This window comes from Brachyhypopomus gauderio, unplaced genomic scaffold (genome assembly GCF_052324685.1).
Source record: "Brachyhypopomus gauderio isolate BG-103 unplaced genomic scaffold, BGAUD_0.2 sc296, whole genome shotgun sequence".
Lineage (NCBI taxonomy): Eukaryota > Metazoa > Chordata > Actinopteri > Gymnotiformes > Hypopomidae > Brachyhypopomus > Brachyhypopomus gauderio.
Window position 1 is genome coordinate 1 of NW_027507117.1, and position 21,539 is coordinate 21,539.

Genomic DNA, 21,539 nt, shown 5'->3' on the forward strand with positions numbered 1-21,539 from the left:
CCTCCACCTCTCCTCCCTCTCCTCCTCTCTCCCTCCTCCTCCCCTCCTCCCCTCCTCTCCCCTCCTCTCCCCTCCTCCTCCTCTCCTCCCTCCTCCTCCCCTCCTCCCATCCTCCTCCCTCCTCCTCTCCCCCTCCTCCTCCCCCTCCTCCTCCCCCTCCTCCTCTCTCCTCCTACTCCTCTCTGTGGTGAGGATGGGATGTGACTATCTTCCCCTTCCACCTCTTTCATAAACTTATTTCGCACTAAGTACTTTGTGCTGGTTCGCTTGTTCGGTTTCAGGTGTTTTTCTTAGTTTACACTCCAAAAGTTCGTTAGGTTGGTTGTATTACTTTTAGAGGAATGTCTTGACCTTCTAAGTGAAATTAAGCATTCACACACACACACACACACACACACACACACAACACAACACACAACACACACACACACACACACACACCACACACACACACACTCAAGACGTGATGAAGAACTGAGGTGATAAATAAAGCCCTCCTGGGCTCTCCATCACACTTGTGCAGTACAGAACAGATTCTCTGTGTGTGTGTGTGTGTGTGTGTGTGTGTGTGTGTGTGTGTGTGTGTAAATTCTTGTGTGGCTTTCATTAATGGTCAGTTCAACCTCTTTTCACACCCTCATTAGTCTTCTACAGTAATCAGGCAGAGAGACTCACAGGCTGTTACTACAGTCACAGCCCCCCCCCCCCCACCCCCCCAACACACACACACACACATACACTCACACATACACTCACACACACACAACACACACACACACACAATGCTTGCACACACCTTTTCTCTCCATTATATAAATATGCTATACCTCTCCATTAGGGAAATGGTATTTCCATTTGTGTCAGTGTGTGTGTATGTGGTGTGTGTGTGTGTGTGATGCATGTGCATTTGCACATTAGTTGTGTCCTTAAACATTCGCTCACTGCAGCACTGCAGATGTAAACACACACTGTTACTATCAGAACACACGGCCAAGGTGTGGGTCTCAGGCTCAGGGGGATTGGTCCTGTAGGGGAAGGGGGAGGGACTTAGATACAGATGATTGGTCCTGTAGGGAAGGGGGAGGGTCTTATGTAACAGGGATTGGTCCTTGAGTTGATTTGACAGTGTCAGTAGATTGGCATCACTACTCAGCTCGTAATTAGTTTAGCACACTCAGCTGATCCTTGGCAATCAGCACACACACACACACACACCACACTCTCCAAATCAAACACCAGCACACATAACATACATGCAGGAGTGTGTGCGCACCCCCCAGTAAACACCCCTGGCAACATGAACCACCAAATAGCTTTCACTTAATTACATACAGTAAAGGCACACACACAGAGCCACGTGCGTACACACACACCACACACACAGAGGCATGTGCACAACACACACACACACACATAATCCATGCACGCTTTCCCCTCTCAAAACATCTTTAGACTAAATACAGTGTTACCATGGTGGCAGAGTGGTGTCACTTAACTGCTGGAGCTCGACATACTGTATTTGAAGTCACAGAAGTGTCTCATTTAGTCAAAGAACTGTCTCTCTCTCTCTTTCTCTCTCCCTCTCTCCCCTCTTTCTCTTTCTCTCTCAATAATTTAGATGTTCTGGCTTCAAAATTACACAGCTGCACTGCCAAAGTAATTAGCTAGAGACAAGACTCCACACACACACCAAGCGAGCTGATCATGAACGTTGAACGATAACCTTTGCTAGTGATTAACACTAAATACCAATACAACACAAACGTGGAACCTCACTGAGTGCTGCCTGATGTATATTTGGCCTGCCAGAACCACATATTCTGCCCCAGAGTATTAGTCTTTGTTCTCGATTTATTTTGAATATTCCAGAATGTTCCTTCTCGATTTTGAATATTCCAGAATGTTCCTTCTCGATTTTGAATATTCCAGAATGTTCCTTCTCGATTTTGAATATTCCAGAATGTTCTATCTTGAATGAAAACATTCCAGAATGTCTCAGCATGTTCTATGTGAGTGGATGTGGTTGCATGTCTAACTCTTGTTCACTGTGGTGAGATCAGGACGGTGCCTCTGTGGGAGGACAGACCTGCCTACATCTCTCAATCTCTGCGGTCAAACTGTGCTGTCCCAAACCCCACACGCTCCGCTGGCTGGTTCATGACTTGACTGGGGTCAGACGGTGGTCGCTGAGGGCTAGTCTCGTCCCCGAAACAAGGCCAGAAATAAAGTGTTTTTATAGGGTTTAAGATTTAGTGCATGAATGGATATGGATTTTTGAAAGCAAAGGCACAAGCCCACATGTCCTCGAGAACCCTGCCAGACTGCGGTGAAGTCGCCCAGAATGCCCCCGAATAAGGACAGACAGGTGACGCCGTCTCAGGCAGAGCGGGTTTCACCACGTCCTGTGGCGTCACTTCTACCTGCTGGTGTATCTGATCTTCTCCACTGTACCCAGCAGCACCCACCTGCTCCCAGGTGTGGAGACCACCTCACCCAGGTCTCAGGGGCCCTTCGAGTGAGCAGCAACTGACCTCCAGGGGGGCAGTGCTGAGGCTGGCTGAAAGCACGCACACACAGTTTCTCACCCAGGGCCCTCGGAGCACCTACGGAGCCTCGGATGGGGACATTTACCGCATCGTCTCTGCTCCTCCCTATCAGAGCTCACAGTCCCACAGGGCACTCTTCAGGGGAGCCAATCAAAATGCCCGTCACTTACTTTCCCTCCTACAGTCTTGTGTCCCCTCGATTTCTCTGTCTGTCTCTCTCTCTCTCTGTCTGCCCACCAATGCCCCTCTCCCTCCCTCCCTCCCTCTCTGTCTCTCGAGATCTTTGTCAGTGCTCCACACTTTTATCTGACAAAGGTCACATCTTAGTTTTCTCTCTCTCCATTTTTTCTCTCCTTTTAAAATTCTTTTCCATTTTGCTTCCATCAAGTGCACTCATCTTATAGAGGGGTTTTTACCACACTCACAGAGAGAGAGAGAGAGAGAGAGAGGAGGGGAGTGAGAGAAGGAGAGAGAAAGAGAGAGCGAGCACGTTCACGTCCCCAGGTAAGACAGCACAGCTTATGGAATTGAGGCTTTAAAAGAATCGCATGTGGCCAGGATGATGTCTGATATCAAGGACAATAGCCCCTCCCCCTCCACTCCCCCGTCTGCTGGGCCTCTGGGCCGACCCGCCGCGTTTAAAGACTTCCACACAGGACACACACCGCCCTGCGGCTGCGTTTAGTGCAGCACACTCTCCAGATAAGGCGGTGGTACAGGTACAGCTGTGATTAAATGCTTATTAATCATAATGCTCTTTATGAGGCATTATTCGTCAGTCCCAAACAGAAAAGCAGTCTTTTCCAAGTTGTCGTAGTGAGTCTGTCTTTCAGAAAGAAATGTGCACAAGCTCAACCTCTATTTTCCTATTGGCCCATGCTGCCAAACCATTAAAATGTACAGGGTTAAAGTTCACCTAGATTAAGGGCATCTAGGAGTAAGTCCCTATGTTGCATTCCTGCTTCCTTTCTGTGTCTGCGGCAGACAGACCGTACGGTGTGTTCAGTGTGTTTCTGTGTCTGCGGCAGACAGACCGTACGGTGTGTTCGGTGTGTGTGTGTTTCTGTGTCTGCGGCAGACAGACCGTACGGTGTGTTCGGTGTGACCGCTGCTTCAGCTGAACCCGGTTAACCTCTGCGTTAACCTGCGTGCTGTAGCTCGAGAGCTTTAAGTGATCTGATGAGTCTAGAATCGGCAGTGTGGACACTGCTCATCTGTGGAGCAGACATGGGTAGACGGCAGACATGGGGTGGAGGCAGGACTCAGATGGGTGTGGTCAGAGTCGTGTGTTGTAAGAGTTGGGTGTGTTCAGAGCTGGGTGTGGTCAGAGTCATGTGTTGTCAGAGCTGGGTGTGGTCAGAGCTGGGTGTGGTCAGAGCTGGGTGTGGTCAGAGTCATGGGTGTGGTCAGAGGTGGGTGTGGTCAGAGTCATGGGTGTGGTCAGAGTCATGGGTGTGGTCAGAGTCGGGTGTGGTCAGAGTCGGGTGTGGTCAGAGTCGGGTGTGGTCAGAGGTGGGTGTGGTCGTGAGGCTCCTACCTTGACGTCCACGTGGGCCATGAGCACGGCGAAGTTGGTGAGGTGTGTGCAGGAGCAGGAGGTGTGTGTGCGGTTGGTAAGCAGCAGTCTGCAGTCCTGCGTGGACCAGAAGCCCGTCATGGTGCGCTTGGAGTAGCTCCAGAACGAACAGTTGGGTTGAAGTTCTCCTCCGTCTGCTGGGGTCCACACGGGGCGAGGAACACAGAAGCAAAACACACACACAGCACTGGTTTCATTGTGCGTCTTGCTTGTACAGAGGAGAACAACTCTCACAGCCATCAAAATCTCAATCGAGGGGCAACCAACAGATCTCTATGGCAACACTATTTCCTCACCAAATGCAGCTAAAGATACTCAAGCTTCTGTAGACTTCTGTAGCATCAGTGACTGAACAGAGATTAAACACCTGTCACACCACTGAAACGTTCCACTAGAATCATTCTGGTGATCAAGGAGTGATACAGACCACACTGGTTAATCTGTACTGCCATCAATAGGAGTACAGGGCATGGGTCTCCTAAAGCAGTTTCATACAGGCGTTCTCTGGGTCTTCTAAAGCAGTTTCTTACAGGCATTCTCTAGGTCTCCTAAAGCAGTTTTATTACAGGCATTCTCTGGGTCTTTTAAAGCAGTTTATTACTGAACTGGGCTCATTAGAGAATCACTCTGGTAAGATTTTCCAAAACCAAAAAATAAATAAATAAACAAATCCTTTGTAACAGAAGAACTGATAAATGACTAAGCACAGGAAAACACACACCACACACACACACACACACACACACACACACACACAAGACAGACAGATAAAAAGAAAAAGATACAAAGAGACAGAATGTAAGAGTGAGATAGAGAGATGGAGAAATAGAGAGAGGGAGGGCAAGAGATAGATGGGGAGGGGTTTTTTTAAAGCAAAAGAGACAGACAGGGAGAGAGCAATAGAGATTTTAAAAGCAAACAGAGACATTGAGAGAGAGAGAGGGAGAGAAAGAGAGAGAGAGAGAGAGGGGGGGGAGAGAGAGTCATTGAGAGAGAGCAGGAAAAGCTGATGTGAGATGATAAATGGCAGATGGAGGGGGCGGGAGTTGTGGCTATGAGAACTTGTCTCCCAGAGGGGGCGGAGTTGTGGCTATGAGAACTCTTCTCCCAGAGGGGGCGGAGTTATAGCAATGAGAACTCTTCTCCCAGAGGGGGCGGTGTTATCGCTATGAGAACTCTTCTCCCAGAGGGGGCGGAGTTATCGCTATGAGAACTCTTCTCCCAGAGGGGGTGGAGTTGTGGCTATGAGAACTCTTCTCCCAGAGGGGGCGGAGTTATCGCTATGAGAACTCTTCTCCCAGAGGGGGCGGAGTTATCGCTATGAGAACTCTTCTCCCAGAGGGGGTGGAGTTGTGGCTAATGAGAACTCTTCTCCCAGCAGTCACGGTCCAGCCTGACCCGTGTTCTTCCACGCCACCGCATCACCATAGAGACCATCACCTGAACTCCGTCACGCTCTGCTCCTCAAGAAGATGGCCACATCCTCTCAACACATCCTATGGCCCCTCAAAGCCCCTCCCCTGCCCCCTCAAAGCCCCTCCCCTGCCCCCTCAAAGCCCCTCCCCTGCCCCCCCTGCCCTCTCAAAGCCCCTCCCCTGCCCCCTCCACCTGTACAGGTGTATGTCAGATGCAGTGCTACTTTAACATGTCTGTGTATTACATGTGTGTGCTAATACTAGCACAAACTCTAGCAACGTTACCGAGAGTCTGCAGGAGAAACTGATAACGCTGTAGTTTATCTACAGTACTCAGACACCAACCATCTACAGCACCAACCATCTACTGCACCAACCATCTACAGCACCAACCATCTACAGCACCAACCATCTACTGCACCAACCATCTACAGCACCAACCATCTACAGCACCAACCATCTACAGCACCAACCATCTACTGCACCAACCATCTACTGCACCAACCATCTACAGCACCAACCATCTACAGCACCAACCATCTACAGCACCAACCATCTACAGCCTCCACCTGCTCCACCCATCGAGCTCTCCAGCAGAAGGCTGATAAAAGCCCTTCCACCAGCAGACAGCACAGAGGGGGAGGAGCTGAGTGTGACGACCATTACAGAGGGGGAGGAGCTGAGTGTGACGACCATTACAGAGGGGGAGGAGCCGAGTGTGACATCCCTGTTAGAGGGGGAGGAGCTGAATCTGGAATGACTGTTGTGAAATTCAAAATAATTACACACATTCTTTTAAAGAGGTGTTATTAAAATCTCAGAACTGCATTTCAGTAATAAAAGTGTCAAGAATCCACCCATTACAAAGTTATGAATGACCATGTGTTGAATGGCCACATAATGACATGATGAATGGATAAAGTCAACTATATTTTTAATGCAGGTCTGGACAGGTGTGTGGTGTGGGTCTGGACAGGTGTGTGGGTCTGGACAGGTGTGTGTGTGCCTGGACAGGTGTGTGTGTCACTGGACAGGTTTCTGTGTGCCTGGACAGGTGTGTGTGGGTCTAGACAGGTGTGTGGTCCACCTACCTGCACGTGTCTCACGGTGAATATGACGGGCTCCGACAGGTACACCTTGTTGCTGTCTTTGCTGATGGCGGCCGTGATGATGGGGAGTTGACGATGATGGAGTAGTTGGTGCTGAGGGCCTCGTTGCTCAGCCTCACCGTGGCGTTCTCCGTCGACAGGTAACGCGCCCAGGTGCTTGTAGAGCACAAAGGCCATGCGGATCTCACCTGTAGGTAGAGCGGGTCAGAGCAGACATCAGCATCATGTGGTGGAACCACGCACTGCACCCACACCAGGCCTAAAACACACACTGCTCAAATAAAGGGCCCTGTTGCCATGGCAGTGATAATCCCATAATAATTCATGAGCAGGAGATTTCCACGCCGTGTGCGTTTACAGTACTGTGCACTGCCTCCGAGCAGCACCGATACCTTGGTTGACAGCACCGAAGCCCGTTCGCTACGCACAGCATATGCTAAAGTGTTCTCAGGTAATTTAATGAGAGTTTGACGGGACTATGCTGAATTCATCACACTGTCCACCTCTGAGCTTTACAGCCACACTTACACCGAGCGGCAGGAGGTTCAAGAAAGAAAAAACACTCACACATTTAAACCTCCCCCCAGTGCCCCAGCAAGCACAAAGCCAGACTGATTTAGCTGCACTGAATGTCATTGCTACTTTATTGCTAGCTCTCCTGACCCCCCCCCCCCCCCCCCCCCCCCCCCGCCCGATCTCTCCAATGGCCTCATCTCCCGCCTTTTCTCTTCTCCTGTAGCAGGCGGTGATGGATGAGTGGCCCCTCCCCAAACTCCTCCCACTGTCTCAGAACCAGAAGAACAAAAGCAGCTTTTGTGACCCCCCCCCCCCCCCCCCCCCCCATGAGGCTGCCACAGCAGCCACTCTGATGAACAGGCTGCCCTTGTGTGTGTGTGTGTGTGTGTGTGTGTGTGTGTGTGTGTGTGTGTGTGTGTGTGTATGTGTGTGGGTGTGTGTAAGCCCCGTGGGCTTACCTGGGTTGCATGGAACCATGAGTAATGAAGTCCTCAGAGAGCGGGGAATCATTTCACCAACGCACAGGTCAGAATGTAATAAGCTGTTCAGACTCTGGCTGAGGTAAACTGGACCCTAGTCCTGGGCATGAGTAGCTAACAGCCCCTGTCCCTATGTAGGCAACTATGTAAGGGCATTAGAATGCAGAGCTGTGGTATAAGGACTTAAACAGGACAGACAGGGTTGCTAGGGCACTGTGGCCATGTACTGGTGCGTTCAGAAGTTCAGAGACACGTGCACACGTCCTCTTCTGTGATGAGTCACATGACTTGTGCAGGTGAGGTCAGGGGGTCATGTTCTAAATCCAGGCAGCAAGAATCCACTATGTGAAGATTGTAGTTTCAAGACCAGTGTGGGTGTTAGTCCCCACTGACAGGTAACTGGGTTAACCTTAAACCAACGGCTCCCTGCAGACCGCGTAAAAACAGACACAGGTAAGACAGGAAGTGCCTCAGTGTATATGATACCATCTGTGTATCTGAACTGCAGAACTGTACATGTGTCATAACAGCCAAAGCCTCGGTGAACTGCACCAGTGAAGACTGAAGCCTGCTGTGAATTACATGTCCAATGAAATCTCCTGAGCGCTCATATACTTACAAAAGCCCCGCCTCTCGTTAAGACTCCTCCCCCCCATTTGGAGAAATGAAAGAAAAATGGATGACTGCTTAATGCAATAGAATAAAAAAACAGTAAAAAATTATTAATAATAATACAAATAGTAATAATAATAATAATACGTCCCTGTTATTACGAATTTCCTCCTAAATCGTTCTTTATTGAATTGAACTGAAGCCAATATTATTTATTGTTTGCTATTTAATATTTATAATAATGATGCAGTGTGTACATTCAGTGTGAAATCTACTGTTTTTCTGTTAATTTTGTCCCTTTCCCCACTCTGTAGCATCAGCAGTGCTTTGCGCATTACAGGAGGTACGCCATATATAAAATAAAACTGTGAATTATGCAATATTTTAAGAAGATATATGTACTACAGTGATAAATCATTGCAAGCATGAGCTGTAATATCAGTCACAGTAATCGCTGTGTTACTGACAAGTATTAGTGCATATTTTACTGAATTTATGACTCTGAGTCCTGGCGGTTTGTGAGCGGGGTTCTACACGGAGCTAGGAGAAGGAGCTAGAACATACGTTTAAACCAGGGTTCTACACGGAGCTAGGAGAAGGAGCTAGAACATATGTTTAAACCAGGGTTCTACACGGAGCTAGGAGAAGGAGCTAGAACATACGTCTAAACCAGGGTTCTACACGGAGCTAGGAGAAGGAGCTAGAACATATGTTTAAACCAGGGTTCTACACAGAGCTAGGAGAAGGAGCTAGAACATATGTTTAAACCAGGGTTCTACACGGCAGCAGACCCGCTCTGCAACCTGACTCACCTTCCCTCTTCTTATGTATAGTTGCGGTAAACACTGGTGTGTGTGTGTGTGTGTGTGTGTGTGTGTGTGTGTGTGTGTGTGTGTGTGTGTGTGTGTGTGTGTGTGTGTGTGTGTGTGTGTGTGTGTGTGTGTGTGTGTGTGTGTGTGTGTGTGTGTGTGCAATCGCAGTTACACTGTAGTTGTATGATCTTGAATGTATGCCCCAAACACAACCAAAACACACCCCTAATAACCCCTAAATCTTAACCCTCTTGTTGATCTAAAGGGGCATCCACCATATGGCATTACCTGCATATAGTTTTACTCTGTTAAATGTATTTGCTTCATTACAATTAGGGATGCTTACTGCAAGAAACACTACTGAATGAGTGTGGTGTATGAGGTTACAAATTTGAATGAATATTTGTGTGTGGTGTCTTTTACATTACCAGAGATGTGCAGTTACAGAAATGTAGAGGGGAGACAGGTCTGGGTCAGAGAGGGCAGACAGGTCTGGGTCAGAGAGGGGAGACAGGTCTGGGTCAGAGAGGGCAGACAGGTCTGGGTCAGAGAGTGGAGACAGGTCTGGATCAGAAAGAGTGGAGACAGGTCTGGATCAGAAAGAGTGGAGACAGGTCTGGGTCAGAGAGGGGAGACAGGTCTGGGTCAGAGAGGGGAGACAGGTCTGGGTCAGAGAGGGGAGACAGGTCTGGGTCAGAGAGTGGAGACAGGTCTGGGTCAGAGAGTGGAGGCAGGTCTGGGTCAGAGAGGGCAGACAGGTCTGGGTCAGAGAGGGCAGACAGGTCTGGGTCAGAAAGAGTGGAGGCAGGTCTGGATCAGAAAGAGGGGAGACAGGTCTGGATCAGAAAGAGTGGAGGCAGGTCTGGATCAGAAGAGGGGAGACAGGTCTGGATCAGAAAGAGGGGAGACAGGTCTGGATCAGAAAGAGTTGAGGCAGGTCTGGATCAGAAAGAGGGCAGACAGGTCTGGATCAGAAAGAAGGGAGACATGTCTGGATCAGAAAGAGGGCAGACAGGTCTGGATCACAAAGAAGGGAGACATGTCTGGGTCAGAAAGAAGGGAGACAGGTCTGGGTCATCTCTCTGTCTCTCTCGGTCCCTGTCCCTCCCTCCATCTCTCTCTCTCTGTGTCTCACTCACTCTCTGTGTCTCTCTGTCCCTGTCCCACTCTCTCTCTCTGTGTCTCTCTGTTCCTGTCCCACTCTCACTCTGTGTCTCTCTGTTCCTGTCCCACTCTCTCTCTCTGTGTCTCTCTGTTCCTGTCCCACTCTCTCTCTCTCTGTCCCTCTCTCACTCTCTGTGTCTCTCTGTCCCTGTCCCACTCTCTCTCTCTGTGTCTTTCTTTTCCTGTCCCACTCTCTCTCTCTCTGTGTCTCTCTGTCCCTGTCCCACTCTCTCTCTCTGTGTCTCTCTGTCCCTGTCCCACTCTCACTCTCTGTGTCTCTCTGTCCCTGTCCCTCTCTCTCTCTCTCTCTGTCCCTGTCCCACTCTCACTCTCTGTGTCTCTCTGTCCCTGTCCCACTCTGCTCTTTAAAAGAAGCAGAATTCATCCATGCCACGCAGAGTCTGTCCAAAGGAGGACAGACCACGCATGACTAATCCTCACTGTGAATACTCACAATCCCTGTATCCAAATTAACCTTTGATCGAGCTGCTTTGTCTTTCCTGACTTACAAGACAAGAGCGTGTAGAACAGGGATGAATCACCAACAGATGTGGAGCGTGATGCGCAGGTCGTGAGGAAAAGCTGCACTAGCAGGACTCTAGAAGAAAACATTTCTCAGCCCTCCGCCCTACTGGGTCTCTCTCCTCTGGGCACGGGGAAAAGATTAAGCGAGAAAGGTTATGGTTGGAGGTCCACGCAGCGGGGGGCCGCCTCTCGGGCGGGGGCGGGGCGGAGGTATAGACCACCCACCGTTCCTCCCGTGCTGCTTCAGGGTGTTGGCAGACAGGTGGATGGAGCTGCTCTGCTCTCCCGTCTGAGGGAACCTGAGGTCGGGGAGATTACCGTCCGTGCTCATTCTCGCCACCTCCAGCTCTGCAGGAAGTAAACAAGAAATAAACAAACACAAACAAACAGAGGCAGAGGTGGGGGTGTTAGCGGAGGGCCACACCGCGCGGGCCACGAGGCGGGCCGGGCCCACTTACACCAGTCTCCAGCTCCGTTGCATCATTTTCAGCTTCGCAACTTTTACACATTTAAAGACCAATGAGAAGACTCGGATCACAGATAATGATCCTCTAGTCTTGACTGTTCGTTGGGCTGAGATCAAATGAAGCCCAGTAGAAACCAGGCAGAAGGACCTAACGGCCTGCCAAGCAGATCAGACCAGACTAATCGTCTCAGACAGCACTGCCGCTTAAGGGAGATGAAAACATAAAATAGCAAAACCATCGTAGCGAACGCAGCGTTAATACACTTCATACGTTTCATCCAATCACAACGCATACGCAAGACTGCGCAAGGACACAGATAAAACAGTGGAATAAATATAAACATCCATACATGCGTGCGTACACATACGCACAAAACACACACTCGTACAGCACACAGAAATACATTAAAGCAGGAGAATTCACATGCATACACTCTCACACACAAACACTTGAGCGCACAAGCCTTTCAAGAAACAACTGAAGTGGCATGTTAGCGGCGTCTGTGAGCTGGAGGACTACATCACTGCCTCCCCGGGCTGAGGCGGTTTGGACTGCTTCTCCCTCAGTCCAGTTGGACCAGCACTACAACACTACAGTACTGTACCATTCACTAAACCCTGGCCAACAACTACCCCCCCATGGGAGTCCATTTTGGATCAGAACGCTGCCGGATTCGGTAATGGACTACGAACTTCAATTTGGAACGGAACGGCGCATTACAGCCGGTTCAGAAACCCGAACGCGGACACGACGTCACGTCGACAAACTCCATTTTGGCTCCGAAGCAACACCTGGGCCTCGTTTTACTGCGGACTCCATTTTGGATCAGAGCATTACGGAGCGGCACATCACGCCGAGCCCCATTGTGGCAGAGGCCAAACAAACCTTATCACATGGTAAAGGAAGTGTGGCGTGTGGGAGCCGGAGGTGCGGTAAACGTGTCAAACGCGCCTGATTAATCTGAGGGCAGCATGAAGGATATAAAACCAGCACCATAAAGGAGCTCGGAGGGAGGGACTCCTTCTCCCTGTCTGTGGCCAACCCCAATCCCTTAATATCAGGATAAATTGCATGCCTGGCGCAATAAATTCCATTTTATTAATTCCCAAAATGCTTCACCAGCAAGGAGCACAAGACCTACATTCTGGAGTTGCCATGGTAGCAGGTTTCCCCTTAATCTCTCTGTTTTGGAGGAAAAGAAGGCAGGAAACCAGCCAATCCTCAAACAGCACACTATAAAACAAACACACACTATACCACACACACACACTATACAATATATATGTATATATACATATTACGCACATAGACACACATACACACACAACTCTTCAGAACCACGGTGACACGTAAGGCACGTGTGTATGCATAAACCATCGGCTTCTTGATCCTTTGAACGCTGACTGTCACAGTTTGGTTTGATATACTGAAGCAGATGCGGACACTTAACGGACACGTAGGCCGTCCTCCAAACGTCTTCTCCACGTGAAAAGAGGACAGACGCGTGACAGAAAGCCTGAGTGGCTGCTTCCCACACGCTAATCTCACGCTCTTCACGTGACAATTATCTCCCACCTGCATCTCAGCTTCCAGCTGGCGTTCTGATGCGGGCTAAACCTGCCACGGTGACGTCTCACGCAGGACAGTCCCGCACCTCGCCCCTCGACCGCACCTGTCTCTCACCACACCTGTCTCTCACCTCGCCCCTCTACCGCACCTGTCTCTCACCACACCTGTCTCTCACCTCGCCCCTCTACCACGCCTGTCTCTCACCTCGCCCCTCGACCACGCCTGTCTCTCACCACATCCCTCGACCGCACCTGTCTCTCACCACACCTGTCTCTCACCTCGCCCCTCGACCACGCCTGTCTCTCACCTCACCCCTCGACCGCACCTGTCTCTCACCACACCTGTCTCTCACCTCACCCCTCTACCGCACCTGTCTCTCACCACACCTGTCTCTCACCTCACCCCTCTACCGCACCTGTCTCTCACCACACCTGTCTCTCACCTCACCCCTCTACCGCACCTGTCTCTCACCTCACCCCTCTACCGCACCTGTCTCTCACCACACCTGTCTCTCACCTCGCCCCTCGACCGCACCTGTCTCTCACCTCACCCCTCGACCCCACCTGTCTCCCACCTCGCCCCTCGACCACACCTGTCTCTCACCTCACCCCTCGACCCCACCTGTCTCTCACCTCACCCCTCGACCCCACCTGTCTCTCACCTCACCCCTCGACCACACCTGTCTCTCACCTCACCCCTCGACCACACCTGTCTCTCACCTTGCCCCTTGACCACACCTGTCTCTCACCTTACCCCTCTACCGCACCTGTCTCTCACCTCACCCCTCTACCGCACCTGTCTCTCACCTTGCCCCTTGACCACACCTGTCTCTCACCTCGTCTCTCGACCCCACCTGTCTCTCACCTCACCCCTCTACCACACCTGTCTCTCACCTTGCCCCTTGACCACACCTGTCTCTCACCTTGCCCCTCGACCGCACCTGTCTCTCACCTCGCCCCTCGACCACACCTGTCTCTCACCTCGCCTCTCGACCCCACCTGTCTCTCACCTCACCCCTAGCTGCCTCCTGCCAGTGGCCCTGAGCTAGCTGCTGAAGTGCTCCTTTGAGAACCTCAATTATGCAGCGAGTACCGATTGGGGCCTGCGTCCCAGAATCACCCTGGGTCAGGCAGCCCTGCACGATACCCACAACCAGATCTGGCGCCGAGGGCCCAGAAGAGCAACAGAGCAGTTCTAAAACATTCCAGGAACAGAGCCGCACTAATACACTCCAGGAACAGAGCCGCTCTAATACACTCCAGGAACAGAGCGGCTCTAATACACTCCAGGAACAGAGCGGCTCTAATAGACTCCAGGAACAGAGCGGCTCTAATAGACTCCAGGAACAGAGCGGCTCTAATACACTCCAGGAACAGAGCCGCTCTAATACACTCCAGGAACAGAGCCGCTCTAATACACTCCAGGAACAGAGCCGCTCTAATACACTCCAGGAACAGAGCGGCTCTAATAGACTCCAGGAACAGAGCCGCTCTAATACACTCCAGGAACAGAGCGGCTCTAATACACTCCAGGAACAGAGCGGCTCTAATAGACTCCAGGAACAGAGCGGCTCTAATACACCCCAGGAACAGAGCGGCTCTAATACAGGAACAGAGCGGCTCTAATAGACTCCAGGAACAGAGCCGTTTTAAAACACCCCAGGAACAGAGCGGCTCTAATACACCCCAGGAACAGAGCGGCTCTAATACAGGAACAGAGCGGCTCTAATAGACTCCAGGAACAGAGCCGTTTTAAAACACCCCAGGAACAGAGCGGCTCTAATACACCCCAGGAACAGAGCCGCTCTAATACAGGAACAGAGCCGCTCTAATACAGGAACAGAGCCGCTCTAATACAGGAACAGAGCCGCTCTAATACAGGAACAGAGCGGCTCTAATACAGGAACAGCTGTCTGTCTCCACTGGGTCTTTATTCAACAGCTTCCTTCACCACATCACAATATTGACAGCTCCGTGCCCAACTCAAGGCGGGTGCTTGGTGGGCTTTTCGGGCGTAAGGCATTATGCACATATTGAAGGTTTCCACTTTAGTAGCTTGAATCACATCACCAGAGATGGAAGAAAAGCCTTAAGCAATCTGTGACTATCATTTATATTGCACTAGCAAAAACATTTCCACGTGTGTTGAACACTTCCGCAGCGCAGCTCTAGGCCAGGCGAGAGAGAAGCGCTCTTCACGTGGTCCTTCCTGCCAAACTTCCTTCCACGCCCGAGCAGCCTGGTGCAACAGAGCGTGCTGCTCAGATCAAAGCTCTCCTCATCCGAGGAGCTCCACCCGAGGAGCTCCATCAGAGGGAGCGCAAGAGGGGCTGCAAGACGGAGAACTTCCAGGAGCAGAGCTGGACACCTCCATCCCAGACCCTCGCATTACCAACAATAATAATATTAACTGTAATATAATAATAATATTGCCACAATACTCCGAAATCTTCTCAGATGGCGTTTTGCTGGTGCGAAGCTCGGGGTACTTACGGATGTTGTTGGTGTTCTCCTGGACCACGTCGGTCTTCAGCAGGTTGTCGGCGAGCACGAAGGCGCCCTGCTCCACGGTGTCCAGCAGCATGGTGGCCGCACGCAGCTGTTCCCCCGGCGACAGCTCCGCCCACGCAGGGTGGGCCTCCGGCTGCAGCAGGTTATTTACCGTTTCCACCATCGCCTAGGAGACAAGGGCAGAGCCAGAGTGAGCCAGAGTGAGCTAGAGTGAGCCAGAGTGAGCCAGGATGAGCCAGAGTGAGCGGCAAGCTCTGCTTGGCAGCAAACGGCTATTGCCACGGTTACGTGAGCTGTAACGGAGGCGGGGCTACAGGTGGGTGTGGTGTGTGCTCTGTCCACAGGTCCCCTCCTACTGTGTGTAGCCTACAGCCAATATCCTCACAGGCACACTCACTCTTAAACAGAACAATGTAAATGCCATTATGGGGAAATGATGATTTTACATAAGGATTTTAAAGAAGCTTTGCAAATATTGACTAGTAACATTAACAAAAGGAAACTCTCCGAGTTCTTAGGGGAAGATTCCTTATCATTATCATCTCATTTGCACACGAGGTGCTGGATGCCAGCTATACACCAATAGGGCTTCACCTCAGACTGAAATCTGCATATTTAAATCAGGGACTGCTGTCTGAACACTGTAGCTTGTTGTTGGGACACAGAAGTACCTGCTTTCAGCAGACTGATTCATTGCCTATTAATACTGTTTAACCCCCATTACCCACACTCCATTTCTACAGCGTCCAATAAGACGAGAGCAGAGCAGCGTAGCTGAACACGAGATTTAAACTGCCTCCAAAACACTGACAAGAATATTAATGGGGAAAAACCTTCCTAGCAAACACTCCAAAACGTAGAGAAACACAAGCCCTTTGGACTCTCCAGGTCTGTGTGGGTGCAAGAAACGCATTAAAAGACCAGACGACGGCTGTGAGAGCAGCCAAGTTTCGCTTGAATCTTTTAAGGCAACTTTCAAGACCCATTTCTCATCTCCGCCACTTCAAACGGGCTCCGGCTCACGTGTGTTTGGGTCTGATGCGTACGACTGTAGCTTTCTCAAAGGTGGGGAGCTGGACTTGATCGCAAAAGCAGAGAGCAAGGGCAAACACATCATCATCATCATCATCATCATACCCTGGTGGGAGGGGCACAACAGCTGCGCACACCCCTGCACCTGCCCCACCCATGATCCCGCCCCTGATCCCGCCCCCTCCCGATTCCATCCCTGACCCTGCACCCACCCATGACACCACTTTCTAATCGATGGGCTATGAAACGGAATGAGTTTTGACAAACACCATGAGAGAAAACCTGTGTGTGTGTGTGTGTGTGTGTGTGTGTGTGTGTGTGTGTGTGTGTGTGTGTGTGTGTGTGTGTGTGTGTGTGTGTGTAAAACATGTGAAAGGTGCCTGGTCAGAGCTGGAGGGAAAATGGCTGTAGCTGAGGAGGAGAGGGGAATTGTGGGTAGTTGGCTAAAGAGGCAGCTCCAGGGAGAGAGAGAGAGACCGTGCTTGTCTCTGTGTGTGTGTGTGTAGCTGGGAGAGCCTAATCATAAGTTCCACAGCGAGGTCTTAAAATAGTTTAGGCTTCGTTTGGATTCTAAAGTTGTGAATCTTGCTTGTTACGAGCTACTAACTTGAAAGATTTGGAGATGTCATATTGGAGTCTTTTCTCCACTAAAATATCAGACATGGATAATAAAGTATATTTTTAGAATATTTTAGGAAGGTAGCCATAACAAGCTCTACAGCTCTCCTTGCTCAGAGTTGTGTCTCCAAACACACGCCACCAAAATCAGCCACCTGATCATCTCCGCTCACGCCAGATGGTCACATGGCCACGTGGCGGCGGTATTATTATTATTATGGTTTAAGTTGCCACCCTCAGGTTCTCCTGAGTCCGTGTAGATGTGAAGGCCTTTCCCCAAGCAGCTGTGAGATCTGCTGGTGGTTTAGTGATGGTGAGAGGAGACTCGTGCTTGCGAGTGGGATTACACACTTCATCCCACGCGGCCCATCGTGGAGCGAGAGCGGATTACCACCGGCTCCGGATCGCAGCCCGCCGAGTCACTCGGGCGACAGCCACTCTGGCGTGCCAGCCGCCCTGTGGGCACACGGCTCCACGTTGGCTCAGGATGGCACGGCTTCGCCCGGGGGCCGCCGGCCCGGGCTGCGTGGTTTCTGTGCAAGGAGCTTAACGCAGACGCAGTTTCCTGACGAGCACGTCTGGAGGGTGTTAACAGATCAACAGCCACGGCTGACATGAGATACTGAAACCATGTCGGAGATGAACTACTGAATCAGTGTCACACGCTGACATGGGAGACGGTTTCAGAACTGAGATACTGAAACCGTATCAGAAATAATCTTCTGAAACCATTTTTAAACAGTGCTTAAACTGTATGAGAACCAATGTACTAGAACTGTATCAGAAAAGAGCTACTGAAACCATATCAGAACTGAGTTACTGAAATTGTATCAGAGCTGAAGTACTGAAACCGTGTTAGACCTACAAATACCTGTTATTCAAACAGGAACACTCCTTAAAACTGCATGATACACACACACAAACTTCGTTTTCCAAATCGGTAGTGTTCCATCTCAGCGGTCCTCCCCTGTGTACACGGCTTCTGGCCTTGAACCGATCCCACTAGCTTCTGTTTAGTGTGAACCACGCCGTCACGCTGAGCCCCGCGGGGAACACCTATGTTTGCATGAATTCTATCCCCAAAGGATCCTCTTTGGTTTTGTGAGAATGATATAAAAATACACCTGTCTAAACTACACCTGTCTACACCCCAGGCCTGCAAGAATTAACGCAGACGGGTGGAGCAGGTCTTCCACAAGGTGCATTAACGGATGATCACCCGAGTGGCGCGGTTGGAATTTATAACGCAATGGAGGAGCACACTGTTAAAAGCCAAGGGCGTCTATTTGGTGATTCACTTGATAAGAAACAAAGCAAAACACGGGCCTAACAAATGCACATATGGTGCGAGAACGGTACAGTTACTAGTGTTAGTGATGTTCCTGGTTCATTCCTGACACTCCTACCATTATGTGAAACAAGTACAAACCTTCATAATATTCAAAGTCCCACATGCAAATGAAATGAACGAATAAAAACTAAATGATCTGAGAAAAGAGACACATTTGCATTGCAAATGAGCCGTTTCTCAATATAGGGGGATTTTCAGCTATGATGGGATATTAGTAATGAATAGAACAGGAGATCAAATGACTTTATACATAAATGTCTCTATTTGAATAGAGCGAGCTTGCAGAGACACCGCATGTCAAACCGGGCTGAACGCTCGTTTGAATGAGTCGCACTCACACACGTTCTGTAAACTGCAGCATTTCTAACAAATCATTTGGTCAGTGCCTCAGGGATACACACAGAGGAGGCACCACCACCATCAGTGAGGGTTGACGCTCACACAACACGGTCTTACACGGTTGTTGGGGTTTGCTGGATGCTGTGACATGTTATTTTGGACTGTTAGCAATGATAGCGACAACCTCCCCCCCCCTGATGGAAGCAGGACACCACTGGATGGGGAAAAAGTGACTCCAGTGTGATGAATGTGTGTGGCCGTGATTTGCTTAAACACCCACACACGCAGGCAGCTTAAATCTTTATTGGCCATTGAGAGAGACATGAGTTTGGTAATGAAGACGAGATGATATAAATAAGGCTCGCAACAGACGGCCCAACATCCCGTCACATGTGTGTATGACTGTGTTGTCTGTAAAATTTAGTTTGCTGTCTGTAAAGTTTACTTTGTGGTATGTAAAGTTTACTTCATCCAGATATCAGCTGATGTTTTGCTGCATGAGACTGGTGGCTTTGGTACTGTGCGACTGAATAAGACGTACGACACAAACCACACTGTTGATGGAGCAGACCGCCCTTTAACTTTACACCATCATCCTGTCCACCCCTAAGGAGATGGGTGTAGTGTACATGTGTAGTGTACATGTGTAGGTGGGTGTAGTGTACATGTGTAGTGTCCTGGTGCAGGTGGGTGTAGTGTACATGTGTAGTGTCCTGGTGCAGGTGGGTGTAGTGTACATGTGTAGTGTACATGTATAGTGTCCTGGTGCAGGTGGGTGTAGTGTACATGTGTAGTGTACATGTGTAGTGTCCTGGTGCAGGTGAGTGTAGTGTACATGTGTAGTGTACATGTGTAGTGTCCTGGTGCAGGTTGGTGTAGTGTACGTGTGTAGTGTACATGTGTAGTGTCCTGGTGCAGGTGGGTGTAGTGTACATGTGTAGTGTCCTGGTGCGGGTGGGTGTAGTGTACATGTGTAGTGTACATGTGTAGTGTACATGTGTAGTGTCCTGGTGCAGGTGGGTGTAGTGTACATGTGTAGTGTCCTGGTGCAGGTGGGTGTAGTGTACATGTGTAGTGTCCTGGTGCAGGTGGGTGTAGTGTACATGTGTAGTGTCCTGGTGCGGGTGGGTGTAGTGTACATGTGTAGTGTACATGTGTAGTGTCCTGGTGCAGGTGGGTGTAGTGTACATGTGTAGTGTACATGTGTAGTGTACATGTGTAGTGTCCTGGTGCAGGTGGGTGTAGTGTACATGTGTAGTGTACATGTGTAGTGTACATGTGTAGTGTCCTGGTGCAGGTGGGTGTAGTGTACATGTGTAGTGTTCATGTGTAGTGTCCTGGTGCAGGTGGGTGTAGTGTACATGAGCTGTGGGTGGTCAGCTGTAGCGGTCAGCAGTAACACGCTGCCTGAATGCGTTAGTCTTTCTGAGTCAATGCTCGTAACAATAAAGCGCATCTATAATACAGCTACGCCTGTAAAACTTTATGGTGCCATTATATTCTGACAGAACTGCTCTCACAAAGGGCACACCAGCAAAACTTACCCTGTGTGTGTGTGTGTGTGTGTGTGTGTGTGTGTGTGTGTGTGTGTGTGTGTGTGTGTGTGTGTGTGTGTGTGTGTGTGTGTGTGTGTGTGTGTGCGTGTGTGTCTAATGAGTGTGTGTGTGTAAGGCAGTAAATGTGAATGTAAGATAGTGAGAGAGAGTGTGTGTATGTGTGTGTGTGTGTGTGTGTGCTGTTTTAACCATTCAAAAGGATTAACATGCTGGAAATGGTGTAGTCATGGACCTAGCATACAAAACAGAAGGAATCGTCACAGGTGCACAGCTGTAAAGCTGTAAGAAGCCGGGCTGTATGGTGTTGGGCTGTATGGTGTTGGGCTGTAAGGCACTGGGCTGTATGGTGTTGGGCTGTATGGTGTTGGGCTGTAAGGCACTGGGCTGTATGGTGTTGGGCTGTAAGGCACTGGGCTGTATGGTGTTGGGCTGTATGGTATTGGGCTGTATGGTGTTGGGCTGTATGGTATTGGGCTGTATGGTGTTGGGCTGTAAAGCACTGGGCTGTATGGTGTTGGGCTGTATGGTATTGGGCTGTATGGTGTTGGGCTGTATGGTATTGGGCTGTATGGTGTTGGGCTGTAAAGCACTGGGCTGTATGGTGTTGGGCTGTATGTGTTGGGCTGTATGTGTTGGGCTGTATGTGTTGGGCTGTAAGGCACTGGGCTGTATGGTGTTGGGCTGTAAGGCACTGGGCTGTAAGGTAGTGCTTATTTCTGACAGGTGTTGAGTGTCCACACCACATGCCTTGTACCAGATGTTGGAATATGAGAGAGGAGATGAGACGTAATAAAGCTGATGATTCTGAATATACCTCTCAGCTTTCTCTTTCTCTCTCTTTCTCACATGTATCTCTCTCCCGCTCTCTCTTAGCTCTCTCCCTCTCCCTCCCCCCCCCCCTCTCTCTCTCACACACACATACCCACATCCATGGTGTTAATGAGGCATAGCTGGACACTGGGATTGTGTGTTAAGAGCTAGGGGCAAGGACACACACACACACACACACACACACACACACACACACACACACACACACACACACACACACACAGAGTATGACTGTTTCTGTCTTCCTATCGCTGACTTCATTTTGGTCTGTGTGTGTGTGTGTGTGTGTGTGTGTGTGTGTGTGTGTGTGTGTGTGTGTGTGTGTGTGTGTGTGTGTGTGTGTGTGTGTGTGTGTGTGTGTGTGTGTGTGTGCGTGCGTGTGTTTCTCTCAGACGCAGGTGTTTTGTGGAGTATTTCCTAGGTGTGATGTTCATATGAGGACAGAGAGTGCTGATGATGGTGGTGGTGAGTGGAGCAGAACACACCCATCTCCCTAATCAATTACTGGTCCA

At 50.0% G+C, this 21,539-nt stretch overlaps 1 protein-coding gene across 1 annotated transcript in view; it reads right to left on the reverse strand.

Moving 5' to 3' along the window:
* Window positions 1-4,199: 4,199 nt before the first annotated feature.
* The window catches only part of LOC143504544 (adhesion G protein-coupled receptor L3-like), a 110,909-nt gene continuing 93,569 nt past the window's right edge, over window positions 4,200-21,539 (reverse strand). Inside the window, exons 8-11 of the mRNA XM_076995950.1 lie at window positions 15,283-15,466; window positions 10,980-11,102; window positions 6,629-6,834; window positions 4,200-4,256 (exon numbers count right to left, since the gene is read on the reverse strand). Of these exons, the coding sequence (XP_076852065.1) occupies window positions 4,200-4,256; window positions 6,629-6,834; window positions 10,980-11,102; window positions 15,283-15,466 (570 nt within the window). The remainder of the gene's footprint in view (window positions 4,257-6,628; window positions 6,835-10,979; window positions 11,103-15,282; window positions 15,467-21,539) is intronic.